Source organism: Thermobia domestica, chromosome 3 (assembly GCF_964235325.1).
Source record: "Thermobia domestica chromosome 3, izTheDome1.hap1.1, whole genome shotgun sequence".
In the NCBI taxonomy this organism is placed as follows: domain Eukaryota; kingdom Metazoa; phylum Arthropoda; class Insecta; order Zygentoma; family Lepismatidae; genus Thermobia; species Thermobia domestica.
This window is the reverse complement of record NC_137456.1, coordinates 178,731,820-178,747,396: the sequence shown is the minus strand read 5'-3', so window position 1 is coordinate 178,747,396 and position 15,577 is coordinate 178,731,820. Positions and strand designations below refer to the sequence as shown.

Sequence of the window (15,577 nt, the reverse complement as noted above, 5' to 3'; positions counted from 1 at the left end):
GTTTGTCCGATACCACCCTCCACTTTTTAAGAATGGTAATTTGTATTGCCTTTGATTTTTTACAAAAATATATATTAGTAGTTTTTACCTCTCAAATCACCTTTAACACGTTGTGTGTAAGATACCAAGGTATCATTTTGTGCATTAAGTAATTTGATATAGCTATTTATCAGCCTGACAAACAAAAAAAAGCTAAGGTGTCCGATACCAGACGACTTTCCCCTAATCCAGCATTTAATTTTGAGGCACGAAGTAAATAAAATACATATATTGCAGTCTTCTATTTGTTTGGAGCTATCTTCAGTAATTGAAGTGTATTCGTTGTATGTTCGTGAGTAGCATTGGTTGTGAAATTAAACTTTTGCTACGGTTTTTCAACGAAGCGTTCTGTGTGCTGTAAACCGTTGTGTTGTGTTTGTGTGTGCGTGTGTGTGCTGAAAATTGCGTTGTTATTTACATGTGATTCATTGCTGCTTTAAATATCTTTGTGAGTAAACTTTAGTCTACAAAAATGCGTAGAAAGCCTGTAATTGGAAGAACACTTCTGCTTGATGAAATTATCAAGCAGAAGTGTTTCAAAAGTGAAATACTCTGTTCTGACGGTGATATTTAGCCTCCATCTTCAGACGTGTGGAGAAATATTAGCGAAAAGTTGAACTTTCAGTGTTCTCCTAAGCATTTATATTCCATTGTGAAGTTCAACCGACATGTTCACGAACTGTTGGGGAATTTGACAAAAAATGGGAATAGTGAAGGTGAAGAAATGAAAGAGCTAAGTGAGCAAGAGTCATCGCCATCAGTGTATTCAGAGACCGAAGATGTTCAATGCAAGACGTTTATAGTAACTCTTTCGGCCGAGGAATTGGAAAAGATCAAACCGCAAAGTGTACAGTATAAGTGTTTCGAAAAAAATGTTTGGGAATCTGTAATCAATGAACATTTCTGGATACATACGTCGTTGCCTTGTTGCTTAGCTTTTAAACGGTCAAAAATATATCCTCGTGGCGCGAAGTACTCTATAATGTGTGCAAAATGCTCATCATGCAAGTCAGAACTTGAAGGCTATATTGAGAAAGAGCCTGCAGAAGGCACAAGAGTTCTTGTGCACTGCCGATATGCAGGAAATTATGCTGTGTAACTTCCTCAAAAAGGAGACTTATAGGACCACCGAAGGTTAAGGCTGTGAAGGCTTTGCTCGAACAAGGACTTTCCACCACAGCTCACCGAAAACAGGAAGCAAGGAAACCCAACACCAAGTCAGTTACCTTCCGATAATGCTTTACGAGTTTTAAAGTCTAAAGAGTTGAGAAAGAATTTTATTCATGACGATCCGGTGATAAGACTTAGTCACATGATGCATGAAAATCAGTTACAAGGATCAATCAAATGGCTTAGTTACAACCCATTTTACGTCCTGCATTGGCTTCCTTTTCAAATACATGTATATCACGCGTACTGTAAATCTGACGAAACTTCGAAAATAGCAATCAATGCAACAGGTGGTGTAGTTAAGCGCATTCAGAGACTTTATGGAAATAAATCGGCTCATATTTTCTTGTATGAAACCTCTGTACATATGGGATCACATCAATTTCCAGTAAGAAATATGCTCTCCGAAAGACACGACAAAATAGTCATTGCCATTGACTTTCAGTTTGAAAAAAAAAGAGGCATTATTCCAAAAGAAATAGTGCGCAATCATTCGCTAGCTCTCGCCGGAGCTATCATCCAAGCATTTACGCAATTCAACGATCTGAAAGATTACATCAGAGCTTTCTACTGCATTATATTTAAACAAAGACAAGTCGCCATACCATATTCCTTCGTTCGATTTAATGTAGCCCATACTGTTAAAATTGTAACAACTTGGAAAGCTTTGAAAAATAAAGGTTGACGAACGCGCCAATTTTTTATCAGAAGTTTAGCATTAATAATTCAGTCGCAAGCAATTAACGATGTGAAGAAGATTTTGAAAGATTTGTTCATCGTTTCACAATATGAAACAGGAGGTACAGATAAGAACACAGGACAAATAACATCTTGTGAAAGGACCCCGCACTTTTCTTATGGAAAGTGGCTTTCGGCTAATGTTGTTGAAACTTCGCTGGTTGATAGTTCTTAACATATGGATCAAAAGTCTCAATGGGCACAAAGACCGAAATCCACTCCTTCCCCCCCAAAAACCGCCTCCAAGTAGCTGGGGGGCATTGAACTGATTTCAGCATGTAAAACAATTTGTTGTTTTAATCAACTCAACAAGGACCCCAAACAACCACATGTTAGACTATCAAACTACCCCACTTGACACCGCCCTTTGCCCCCCACATTGCCCCCCCCCCGCGAATTACCTTACGGATGTTCCATATTACTGTAGTTTATAGTTGCGCGTATGTGTTGAAATACCTACAGTTTTGGTCTCACCGACGATATAATGGGTTTCACGTATCGCTGATTACGAATCTGAGGTGAGAGTTCTAGAATTCAAGATGGATGATCAATATGGCGGATTAAAAACACGAAACTCCTGAATGTAGCCACAAATAGCTGTTTACTAGGGTATTTTGGGTCGTTGGTTACGAATCTGAGGTCAAAATTCTTGAATTCAAGATTGCAGATCCAATATGGTGGATAAAAACGTCGAAGCCACAAATCGTAGTAGACTAGAGTGTTTTTAGATCGCTGTTTAAGTACGCAACATTCCTTGATACTTCTGCCACCATGTAGAATTATTCTGCACCCTTGCCCTTTACCAAAACCCACCACAGATATCTTAATGCTGAACGGTGTTAAAATAATTCATCAATTATCTGTTCATTATTTTCATCATTTCGGTTTGCAGCATCTAATGTGGTACTTAGCAATGAGTCATCGGGATATCTTATATTCTGTAAATGTCATGCATGGCCTAAATACCACAAGACACTTGCAACATGCGCACATGTACCTAATGTACGAGCACTGCTTTGCCATGTACAGTAGTAACATTTTGATCATAATCCTGGTCATTGTGTTAGTAGACAGAGGATACCGCGATGCAATTCCTTTACTGGAATATTTAGGAATTGATCATAGAATGCCCGCACTCCTACTACCACGTGAAAGACAACTATCAACAGAAGAAGCGAATACTTCTCGACTAGTTACAAAAAGTCGATGGATACTCGAGGCAAGAAACGGGCATCTAAGATCTGTTTTTAAGTTTCTAGCACAGACGTTGAATCTGCAACATGCAAAGAAACTGAATAGTTTCTATCGCATAGCTGGAGCTATTTTGAACAGATACCATCCCGTTATTTTCATGCAAGATGCAACCATTGAATTAGCTAGAGAAATGAGAAATAGATCAATCATGCCGAACGTTGTTAAAGCAAGAGCGGAGGTAGATAATCTTATTAGAAGGAACGGTCAATGGGTACTGCTGAATGATCAAGGCCTAATTGATTTCTCTGTACTTAACTTAAACTACTTACGAGATTTGACTGTAGGCACATATCAAGTAGATCTCTCATCCTCTTACGTCCAAGATAAACTAATACGAGATAAGGATGAGCAATTCCAGCTTGACGAAAACGTAACTGAACCGGGATTCCTGCGCATACGTCTCTACTCAAGGTTCCGCAATGCAACTAAGCATCAAGTTTTCATAGCATATGTAGCCAATGATGAAGATGACCAGGATTATGATCAAAATGTTATTCAAGGTTACTACTGTACATGGCAAAGCGGTGCTTGTACATTAGGTACATGTGCGCACGTTGCAAGTGTCTTGTGGTATTTAGGCCATGCACGACATTCACAGAATATAAGATATCCCGATGACTCATTGCTAAGTACCACATTAGATGCTGCAAACCGAAATGATGAAAATAATGAACAGATAATTGATGAATTATTTTAACACCGTTCAGCATTAAGATATCTGTGGTGGGTTTTGGTAAAGGGCAAGGGTGCAGAATAATTCTACATGGTGGCAGAAGTATCAAGGAATGTTGCGTACTTAAACAGCGATCTAAAAACACTCTAGTCTACTACGATTTGTGGCTTCGACGTTTTTATCCACCATATTGGATCTGCAATCTTGAATTCAAGAATTTTGACCTCAGATTCGTAACCAACGACCCAAAATACCCTAGTAAACAGCTATTTGTGGCTACATTCAGGAGTTTCGTGTTTTTAATCCGCCATATTGATCATCCATCTTGAATTCTAGAACTCTCACTTCAGATTCGTAATCAGCGATACGTGAAACCCATTATATCGTCGGTGAGACCAAAACTGTAGGTATTTCAACACATACGCGCAACTATAAACTACAGTAATATGGAACATCCGTAAGGTAATTCGCGGGGGGGGGCAATGTGGGGGCAAAGGGCGGTATCAAGTGGGGTAGTTTGATAGTCTAACATGTGGTTGTTTGGGGTCCTTGTTGAGTTGATTAAAACAACAAATTGTTTTACATGCTGAAATCAGTTCAATGCCCCCCAGCTACTTGGAGGCGGTTTTTGGGGGGGGAAGGAGTGGATTTCGGTCTTTGTGCCCATTGAGACTTTTGATCCACATGTTAAGAACTATCAACCAGCGAAGTTTCAACAACATTAGCCGAAAGCCACTTTCCATAAGAAAAGTGCGGGGTCCTTTCGAAAGACAAACTGAAAATGAAAATTGCTGGAAGTGTTCCTGAACAAGATTTATCTGATATCAACATCGAAAGTTCGACAAATGAGTTACCTCCTGATATCAGCATCACTGATGTAGATGACAATTCTGATTTTGGCCTATGGGAAAGAAACCTTGCCCAGGAAAGTCTTTAGCAAGTAGAGAAGGAAAAAGGAGATCATGATAACTTACAATATTTACCTGAGATCGTCCCCTGCATCGTAGATTTTGTAAAACGTGTACCATTATGGTCAGCGTTAATGGTACTACTCTTTGGATATGGATCATCAACGTGTAGTTCTGCATCCGTTGAAAGCAGTTTCAATGATTTGAAAAATCGAGCTCTGGCTCACAAAAAGCTGCCGTTGTGCCCTGATGTTTTTTCTGGACTTGCATATAAAGTCCATTGAAGGAACAATGAAACTTGTGGCAGGAGAGTGTCGAACTGAAAGGGGTTAAATGAAGATTCAGTTATGTCAAATGCAACAGAAGCACTGTCTGGAAGGAAAGAGAAAGTACAGCCAATAATTATCTTGTGGCTTGCAAGCGCCGCAGCTGGATTAAAACGTGCAACACTCTTGCTGACACCTCTCATCCCACCAAGTTCTAGAAGCGTTTCCATCAACTCATCGGCAAAAGTACCCGCACCTCTACCCACTTTTAGATGGCGATCATCCTCTTTCCGATGATACTACTAAAGCCAACGCCTTTGCAACCCATCTCCAAGGTATCTTTACCCCAACTGCGCTTGATCCGACTATTCGCCACCATCCTACTGATCATGTAAATCTTTCCTCACCGAACCTACAACGTCACTTCGATCATCAGCCTGCTCCAAACAATCCACTCACTGTCCCTATCACTGTCCGGGAAATCTGTCAAACCGTCTCTCGACAAAAGAACACTGCTCCCGGCATAGATAAAATCACATATCGTCATATCAAAGAAGGTTCTTATATCTTACATTACCTCCTTTCCGTTATTTTCACCTTCATCCTTTGCACTGGCTTTTATCCAATAGCCTGGAAAACCTTCACCACATTAATGTTTCTTATACCCAACAAACCAGTGCACTCTATTTTCTCTTATCGCCCCATCCAACTCACAATAGTATTATCAAAATTCTTGAACGTAGCCTTTTCACCCGTCTCCACACCCATCTCACTGCTTATAATTTACTCCCTCGCCATCAAGCTGGTTTCCGCCCTTCCTTTAGCATCTCAGATCAACTTCTCCGTCTCACTACTTTCATCATCAACCAGTTCAACACTTCCAAGCTGTTTTCTGTTATTTGATCTTGAAAAAGCATTTGACAAGTTATGGCATCTGGGCCTTCGCTATAAGCTCTTTCACTTCAATCTATCATATTGTCACATTCGTCTTATCTATCACTTTCTAACCTGTCGCCTTAGCTACGTATCCATTAATAATCACCTATCTCATCCCATTTTCCTTCACTCAGGTGTTCCACAAGGCTCGGCTCTCTCATCCGTTCTCCATCTTCTTTATGTCGCAGATTTTCCTACTCTACCCGCAAATATTACCCTTTTTCAATATGCTGATGACACTGCCTTTCTTGCTACAGGAAATACGATCTCTGGCCTTAATCTCTTACTCCAACCCGCCATCGATTCCTTTCTTTCTTGGTGCCACACATGGCGACTTACCATCAATGCCACAAAACCCAAACGATCATCTTCATACCACCTGGATAACGGTCCCGTGTCTATCGTAACCCCACCAGCCTCCATCTTCACATTTCTCACACTCCTATTGCCCTCAGTAAAACAGTCACTTATTTAGACGTTATATTTGATCAACACCTCAAATGTACTCCCTACCTTAAGTATATGTCAAAAGGCTTATTCTCGCCTTAATTTTCTTCTTCGTCTGACCGGTACCACGTGGGGCCTTTCTACTACCACACTTCTGAATATCTATAAAGTTTTCCTCCGACCAGTCCTCACCTATGGCTTTACAGCTTGGGTCGCTGCTCCTCCTTCCTACAAACGCCTTCAAATTCCTGAACGTCATGCTCTCCGGCTTGCTTTCCGAATCCGTCTTCCTAGCCCCACCCGTGATTTATACGACCCTACACCATTTCCATATATTTTCTATCATCTTGAAACTCTCCGCTTAAGATACATCTATCAACGCTTCCAGAACCACCATCCGCTTCTCTTTGACACTTTGCACTTTGACGCCACCTTTCGTAAAACGAAATTACTTCGCCATACTCCCTTATCTTTACTATTCATTCTCTACTACTACTCCCTCCCACCAGATAGTATTCACCTTCCTCTCATCGCCGATTTCATCACTCATCTTGATTCATCTTTCATTTTTCTATCTACTGCATAGTAGTCCTACTGTTTCACTAGGTCTCCCACTGTCTACATCATGATCCAGAGTAACCCTGGATCAGAAGATAACATGCATGTGTCTACTCTAACCATCTCTCTGTTGTTGTGATATCTACCGCACCTCATTCTCACCTCATCCCATCCTACTTGAATGATTATGGTTAAAGGCCATAATGTTCTTGCAGCTCAAAGATAGTCCCGCTGCTGCGAATTGATGCTTCCATCCACATTGTTTTTTTATTTTATTTTATATGCAAATAAAGAAATGAATAAAAATTGGTTTCCACCATCCACCATTTACCTTTCTCCGTCAGTTTTCCTTTCCTCCCTCATCCATCAATAAAGGGTGTGACCCTTTGGGCGGGTGCTAGTCGTATGCAGCTAGCAAAAAAAAAAAAAAAAGGCGTTTTTGTTGTTATTGTAGCATTTTAATAGATAGATGAGCAAGGAATCAAATCTCTTCTTATACCTTCATTGTTTGAGAGTGCAAAGGACTTGTATCTACTTGCGTTGCTCTTGTCAATTTACTTAATAAAATATGAAATACTATATATGGTATTTTAACTGAAAAAGATAGTATCCGATTAATTATGCAACTTTTCGTCAAACAAGGTGTAAGAAACAACCAGGAAAACTAACATTGATATACACATATTCAAATCATGTCTTGCCCCCCACTTTTAATTTCCAATCGCCGTCACTGCGTATACCTGAAATACCTCTATCCCAAGCTACACAGAAATCGGCGCCGCTGGTGGTCTCCACGTTCGATCAGAAAAATGGTGACAAAAATGAATGAATTGACCTGATTTTCGATTATGTAAATGGCAACAACATAATGTTCAGTAAAACCATGTAAAAATAAAATGATCATAAAGATAAGTATAAAATATCCTAATATGCATGAACCATTAATTAAGATATTGTGAGAAGTAGGATATTCATTCACATGAAGTACGTAAGTAGGAACAATAACATAAAAAAGAAATTAATTTCAACCTAAAAAGGAAAATCTCAACAAAATTGAAGCCCAAAACAAACAATTAACCAGAAAAAAAGATTTGCAGTGATTAATATCATTACTTCTTCTACAGGATTAGGATTAGGAATTGGATTTCTGGATCTTCGGAATCTTTGGCCATGTTTTCAAGTCACATATATGAGGGATGACGTCCCTCGGCAATCACACTGTTCGTGGAATTGGAGAGGAAAAAAGGAATGTGGAAGGGCGTGAAGCATCATTGTGTTTCTGGCTGCGCGCTTTTCTCGCTTTACTCTTATACAGTGATGTAATATCTATCACCAGCTAATCAGCGTCGTTTCCGATATGACCCAACCTTACTACTTTATTAACCTTGTACTTGAAGATAATAAAATCTGTCTGGAATGGCTTTGTTTTCTTGAACAGAACTGCTAAATATTTTGCTTTGATTCAATTGATTTTAGTAAACTAAAGTGAATAAATGAAATGGAGTGATTTGACTAAATATCTAAACTGTTTTATGTTTTTGTTTATCGAATGCAACTGTGTTGAGGCAATGTTTTGATTTCATAAATACTAAATTCATAACCAGACGCATAAATTCATTTCTTTAAATATGATTTATAATATACCGTTGCACCATTGTTTGTTTTAAAGTAATTGCCAATTAATGCCTAATCCTCTTTGGACGTTTGACCAACGTTAATGCCAGTAGAATTTCAAAGCATATACAGTGGGCTCACACTTAACCACCCTCTCTTTAACATTTTGTTGGCTTTACCACCCATCTTCCAAGATATGTCATTTTCGTTCTCAATTGCAGCCGATGCTGTACAACAGTATGCTATACAACAACAAAATAATTGCACCGAGGCTGTGTTTTTGCCTTGATATTGTTTCCACATCATAAATACACAAACACCGTAAATAAGTGTTTGGGTTGTGTGATAGTCTACTGCGATTTATTCAATATAAAGAATTTCGTTCAATTGAGTGCAAGAGGAGCGACTCACTTGTGGTCAAGGCTTTTGGTTAGATTTGTTGATTTATAATACCGTCAGCCCCTAATTCAATTTAGGGGCTATGATATGGTTATGATCATTTTAACTGGGTTTATCGTTAACAGACCAGGACCCGGTTCCGTGATTATCAGTTAACAGGAAATCCACTGTAATTGTGTTAACATTTATGCTATTTCAGTAAAATATTGATTCAAACTTTTTTTTTAAAAAAATACTGATTAGTTTCCTTTATTTTACGTTTTGTAAATTTACAATGAAATAGTTTATACAATATCACAGTGGTTACTATGGTTGTCGTAGTACACTCACACTTTGTGTCAAGACTAAATATATTCTGTTGTAGTTTAACAGACCCTTTCATTGTAGAAGTAAATTCATGGGTCACTTTTGTCAACGATATTACCTATTAATTTTTACTTTTATTTTTGAGATTCCCTTTTCCATTTGTTTAATTCTAACTATAGTAAACATATGGAAAAATGTTGCTTACGACCCAAGAGTTGAGGTAGCCTCGAACCGATAAAGTAGCGTGAAAGTGATATCCAGTGTTGAGTAAGTTACTTGTAAAAATGTAACACGTTACTAGTTACTTTATTTTCCTTTAAAATATAACGCGTTACTAACACGTTACTTGCCCCCAAAACGTAACTGTTATCCTACTTCGAAAGTAACGCGTTACTTTTAGGTCCGAAACTTTGAATATGTGAAAAAATCTTTATACTTCAACTTTCCGTACTACTACTACTACTACTACTACTACTACTACTACTACTACTACTACTACTACTACTACTACTACTACTACTATTATTATTATTATTATTATTATTATTATTATTATTATTATTATTATTATTATTATTATTATTATTATTATTATTATTATTATTATTATTATTATTCCACGTTCTGAATCGCTTTATGTAGATGCAAGAACAAATTCTTACTTGACATTTTCATATAACACTGACTAAAATACCATACTGCGTTACTCGTAGGGTTGGGCACGAGCGTGTTCGAGCGAGTTTTCTTTGAAACTGGACTTGACTCGAAATAGATCTTTGAGCTGGACTCGAGAACTCGGCTCGAAAACTTTCCTCCAACTATACTCGAATTCGAGTCGAGCCAAATCGAGCCAAATCGTGTGTGTAGTTTCAAGTACTCTCTTCAAATATCCTACATAGACAATATACCTAGGTAATTATTATCAATGATACTACTACTATTACAACTTTTATTATTATTATTATTATTATTATTATTATTATTATTATTATTATTGTTTAATATGACAACACTGTGCATAAACATGAAAACTAGGCAGTTGTATCTGAATACTAAAAAACTAGTTGCTTGCCAACCTCGGTAGTCGTGAAGGCTAGGAGTCAAGGATATTGGTCACGAACTTCTGAATTTGGGTTCAAGGTCTAGGTTGAGTATTCGGCCTAGAGCCAAACATAGTTAAAAGTTATAGAGCGCTGACCAAATATGTTCAAAAGGGCTTGGCCTGGGTTTAGAATTGTCAACGACTCGAACAGCTCGGCTCACAGCTCATTTAATTCGAACCGAACCGAGAAGTGAGCCGAGCCAACAGCTCACCCAACCGAGCAGGCTTGAGCCGATGGTTCACACCAAGCGAGCCGGCTAGGGCCATCGGCTCAGTTGAGCCGAGCCGAACTGAGTGCGTTATAAAAATCTCTTGTGGTCCCGTTATCGAGATGAGACGAGATGCAAGCAGTGTTCCCTTTCGTGAGCAACACTAAAAGCATTCCATATTACTGCTTACATTTCTCATGGCTTTCGCTTTCCAGTATAATCAGACCATGATTTCAAAACGAGTTAAAAAGTGAGCTGAACGAGCTAGCAATTTATCAAACTCGACTCGATTCGAAACTCAACGTCAAAAACAGTGAATCGGCTCGGAACTCGACTCGTGAAAATTACCTTTGACTCGACTCGAAACTTGACTTCCGACTTTCGACTCGAGTCGAGTTTTAGCTCGACTCGTGCTCATCCCTATGAGTTAGAAAAAATGACTGCTTATTGTTAGGAGTAGAAAATATAGACGTTTATAAGAAAAGGTTGTAAGCGTTGAGAAAATAATAAGGCACTAGCCAAAAAAAGAAGAAACGGAAGAAAAGAGATGTTTATGTTGCTAGGGACAGTTTTAGGTTGATTTGTAAAATGTAAAGTTGGGGTTGATTCAAGAACAGATCTTTTGACTTTTGAGTTTGATATAGTTGAGAAATGTTGTTAATAGTAAAGTATGATGGTAAGAGAGAATTTTGAGTGTACCAGTTGAGAAATAATAAAAGAGTAACAGAAGTTTACGAGTATATTGGATCAGTGTTGTTAGTAACCTAGGGGTTAGAATTTTGAAGATCAACCTAAAAAAGTTTTGAAAGTGAACTGAATTTAACCTAACGAATTAGGGGAATATAACTTAACCTAAGAGACTTGGCGGAACTTAACAGGAAGTTTTATACTAACATTGGCGCAGTCGTATTTAAGAACATTACGCTTTTAGATAAATACAATGGCTTCATTTGCTAATTTTGAACCCTTTGATGTTGAATCAGGCCGGATACAAGTTTACATTGAGCGTTTCGAGCAAGTGGTTTTATCTTCAGCCTTGCCTGAAGACAGAAAACTTTCTACTTTCTTGTCTGTCATTGGTATGAAAGCGTACGAAGAACTAAGAAACTTATGTACTCCAGTAAAACCTGCTCAGAAGTCTTATTCAGAATTGAAGGAATTAATGCTTCAGCACTACGGTGTACAGACAAATGAATTAGCAGAACGTTTTAAGTTCCACAATATTAGACAACAATCTCATCAAACAGTGGCACAATTTGTTTTAACTCGAAAGAAACAGGCTGCTTACTGTAATTTTAATGCATGTTTAGATCACGCTCTAAGAGATCAATTTGTATTTGGGATGAAAAGTAATATCGCTAGAAGACAAATATTAACTTCAAGTATTCTCACCTTCCAACAGGTGATAGATATAGCGACTGCAGTGGAGAATACGGAAGAACAGATGACCTTATTTAATAGTGTACCAGAAGAGATAACAAATCAACTTAATGTAGTACAACCTCGATTGAACAGTAATAATTAAAAAAAAAGTACAAAGAAAATCTGGATATGCTACTAACAGTAGTAGTTGGTCTAGAAGTGTGAGGCGTTCACCAGGAAATACTTCATCTTCATCAGACTCTATGTCGAAGTTGTGTCGAAGCTGCTTGCGTAGACATGATAAAGAAATTTGTCCTGCTTTCGGAAAAAGGTGTTTTAAATGTACAGGTTTACACCACTTTGCTAATGCCTGTGTTGTGCAGTCTACAGAAGGAGAAATTAAAGAACTCTAATTTCATGTTTCTGATGCTGAAGTTGTTCACGACAATGTAGAGTTAAGACAGGGTGATGTGAAATCTTCCGCTATATTAGAACCAGATAATGTACAGGATTCATTTCAAGTATTAACTTTGGATACGTTACATTATCAAGATCTTAGGGATAAACCTGATGTTATGCTATCTACTGGTGTCGTTGAGGATTATACAGAGCCATCTAAGGTTAAACTGGGAACCTCTACTGGATTATCTAGTAATCAAGATGCAGTTGGAGCTACTAAACTGGACCAGAGCACTAAAAGAAAGAAGAAATTTTCAAAACACAAATCTAAAGAAAAAGACCGTCAACTAAGTTACAAACAAACAAAAGTTACTATAATCTTATAGATGATCAAGTAAAAGAGCCTTTGATTGATGCCAAGGAAGACAGTGATAGTATTTTTCTCAAGTCGGAAGAAGATATTGATAGCAGAAGAAGAAGTGTACACAGGGAACACGGTACGAAAAATAAGCAAGTAAAGAATCAGGAGTTGAGTTTAATGGAGGACCAGATATTAGATTTGAAGGAGGATGTTTTCCAATTTGTGTTCGAAGAATTAGTATCTTGGATGAATAAGATTAGAACATCGTGGATGAGAATGAACAGAATGGAGAATCGATGCATGCTTTTAAAAGCTAGTTGTTCCAAACTCTATAATCAACGTGACTCTAGGATACGCAAACTAATCTGAAAGAGCTCCAATATTACATACCATCAATAAACTATTCTATAGTAATAAAGTCTATGACAAAATGTTCCAGGTGTTTGTTTACACGTGATTTCCCTGTGGCTATCCTCATCTTCCGAAAACAGCAAGTGGCACTATGACCTGATTTGTTTCTCTGTGGGTCGGTGACTCTCATTCACTGACATAGGGCCTACGTAGTTCATGCTCCATTATTCCATTCTGAGAAATTCACTTAGGTGAAAGAAACATTTGTTCCCGAAAAAAAAATATATATATTGTAGTTACTCATCGCGAATGTAACGCGAAAAAAGTAACTCAAAACGTTACTTAAAAATTTGTAAAGCGTTACCGTTACAGTTACTTTGGAAAAAATGTAACGTGTTACTAGGAAACGTTACTTCCCAAGACTGGTGATATCTCGTCTCGAAAAGTGATATCTTACTATGCAAGAGCTCTTTGTCGTCTCGTATCTTATGATGAAAATTCTGTCTCGTCTCGTTTCGTGAACAATCGTAATGAACAGGTCAAGAAATACAACCACAGCTTTAGTATACAATCCACTGCAAAGTGCAAAATTTGAAGGGCAGAGACAGAAGAAGTAACTAGGCTAATAGTGGTTACTTTATTTACGATAAAGTACATACATCACTGGGAAAGGGAGAGAATGGTAAAGAAAGGAAAAGCTACGTAGCTGGAAATTTCTGAGTAAAAAATTAAAATAAATAAATAAATAAAACGAAAGAGAAAAAAATTTTGTTGTGTTCTGCAGAAGAAAGAAAGAAAAAAATATGATAGTGAATACCCATCTTCAGCTGTCAAAAAGAAAGTAATCTACATGAAGGTAGATGGGAGATGATAGCAGATATCAAATAGATTGTATCTTATTTCAATGAAGCTACAGTAAGTGAAGTAAACAAGTGCTAGTCAAGAGCAGTTATCGATTCAGATTTTAGTTTAGAGATAACGAAAGGTCAATTACAGTGACTTACAAAGCAAGAAAGTTAAGTTCGTATAAAAAATGGAATATTGTGAAGTTAAAGAGAAATAGAAATATCTTGATTCGTTTCTACCAGCAAAGATGTAGGAAAAAGAAGCAACGTTGTCCCCTTGCGGTCTAGTGGTATCGGTCAGTGATGGAACGAGTCATGAGTCACCAAGTCACTTGGATCACGACGTTTGTCCTGTTTATCCGAGTCTGGCTCTTGCTTCTCAGAGCCCGACAAAACCAAAGATCCATACAGACCCGGCGGTTCAGACGGTTCTACAAATAGCCGGAACATCAGCTCTGCAGCAGTATTGCAGATTTTTATAACCAGTGGTGCTATCAACGGATTCGCTAAACAGTTTGTTATGCCCAGTGTCGCAGCTCCAGTACGCGAGCAGAACGTACTTTATAATTTCAACTTCAGGTTTAACAGTATGCGAGCGGTCACACGTCAATAAACAACAAACATATTAAGTTTTTCTTAATCTTTAGCAGCAGACAGATTCATGGGGTGGCAAGTTCGTTAAATAATAGAGACGAAGTTAATATCTCAGTTTATTTGTAGAAAGTAAAGTTACAGTTGAAGTCCGTCGGTTAATTTAGACTTACAATTGCCGAAAAAGAGATTGACCAACGGACTCCCGAGTTACATACTACGACGTGTGTCTACGAAGTTACTTCCGTTTTTGGAGACACATCACATTTATAGTAAATGCTAAAAACGTGACAAGTTTCTGCATCTTATGTCAGATCTTATGACTATTTTGTACTTTGGCCACCAATGTTAACTTTCCATATACACCCTTTTGTGCATCCAGCACTTCAGCTGCGTGCGCACATAGACTCCAAGTATTTTCCCTCTTCGTACACATTTTTTGTTATATTAAAAAAAATGACACATTGATATTTAGTGCTTAAGTCCTCACCACGTGTAAGGCCTGGTGACCATTTCCTAACAAACATCTCCAAAAATCTCTTTCATATATTGTCCTGAATTACCCCTTTGACTTTGTCTCAACCTTGTAGTCTCTCGTATGATATCCAATGCTAATAGGAATTTTCCATTGAGAATATTCTATCATAGGGATTTAAGAATACACAAAACATACATATTAAACAGACGAAATAACGAAACAGACATATACAATATAAACAATTGGTAACTTCTCAATTAAGAACGGGAGATCGGCCGTCCTTTTAACTTCCCATAGCATAATTAAATATGATTAACCAACAAGAATTACATAATATTCAATTAAAGAAAAAAAGAAAAATACAATAATAAGATGTACACTGTAACCAATAACCGTGAAAATAAGTGCCTCCTACCATAAAAAATATACGGTCTACCGTTTTTCTAAAATAATGGTAGGAGACCGTTTTCCTGTCAGATGCTTGTGTCGGGCATGCGCATTGGAGAGAAAAAGCACATGTTCGAAGCGAGGATTCATGGCGCGTAGGTTCGGATGTGTTGTGCTTTGTTTT

General features: G+C 37.9%; 2 protein-coding genes across 3 annotated transcripts in view; both read left to right on the top strand.

Annotated features, from left to right (window-relative positions):
- Positions 1 to 15,577, top strand: part of LOC145680885 (monocarboxylate transporter 1-like) — a 229,929-nt gene that overhangs the window by 13,060 nt on the left and 201,292 nt on the right. The window lies entirely within an intron of this gene.
- LOC145682035 (uncharacterized) lies at positions 11,560 to 12,144 on the top strand. Its single transcript, XM_081753635.1, has one exon. The coding sequence runs from the start codon at positions 11,560 to 11,562 to the stop codon at positions 12,142 to 12,144; it is 585 nt and encodes a 194-aa protein (XP_081609761.1).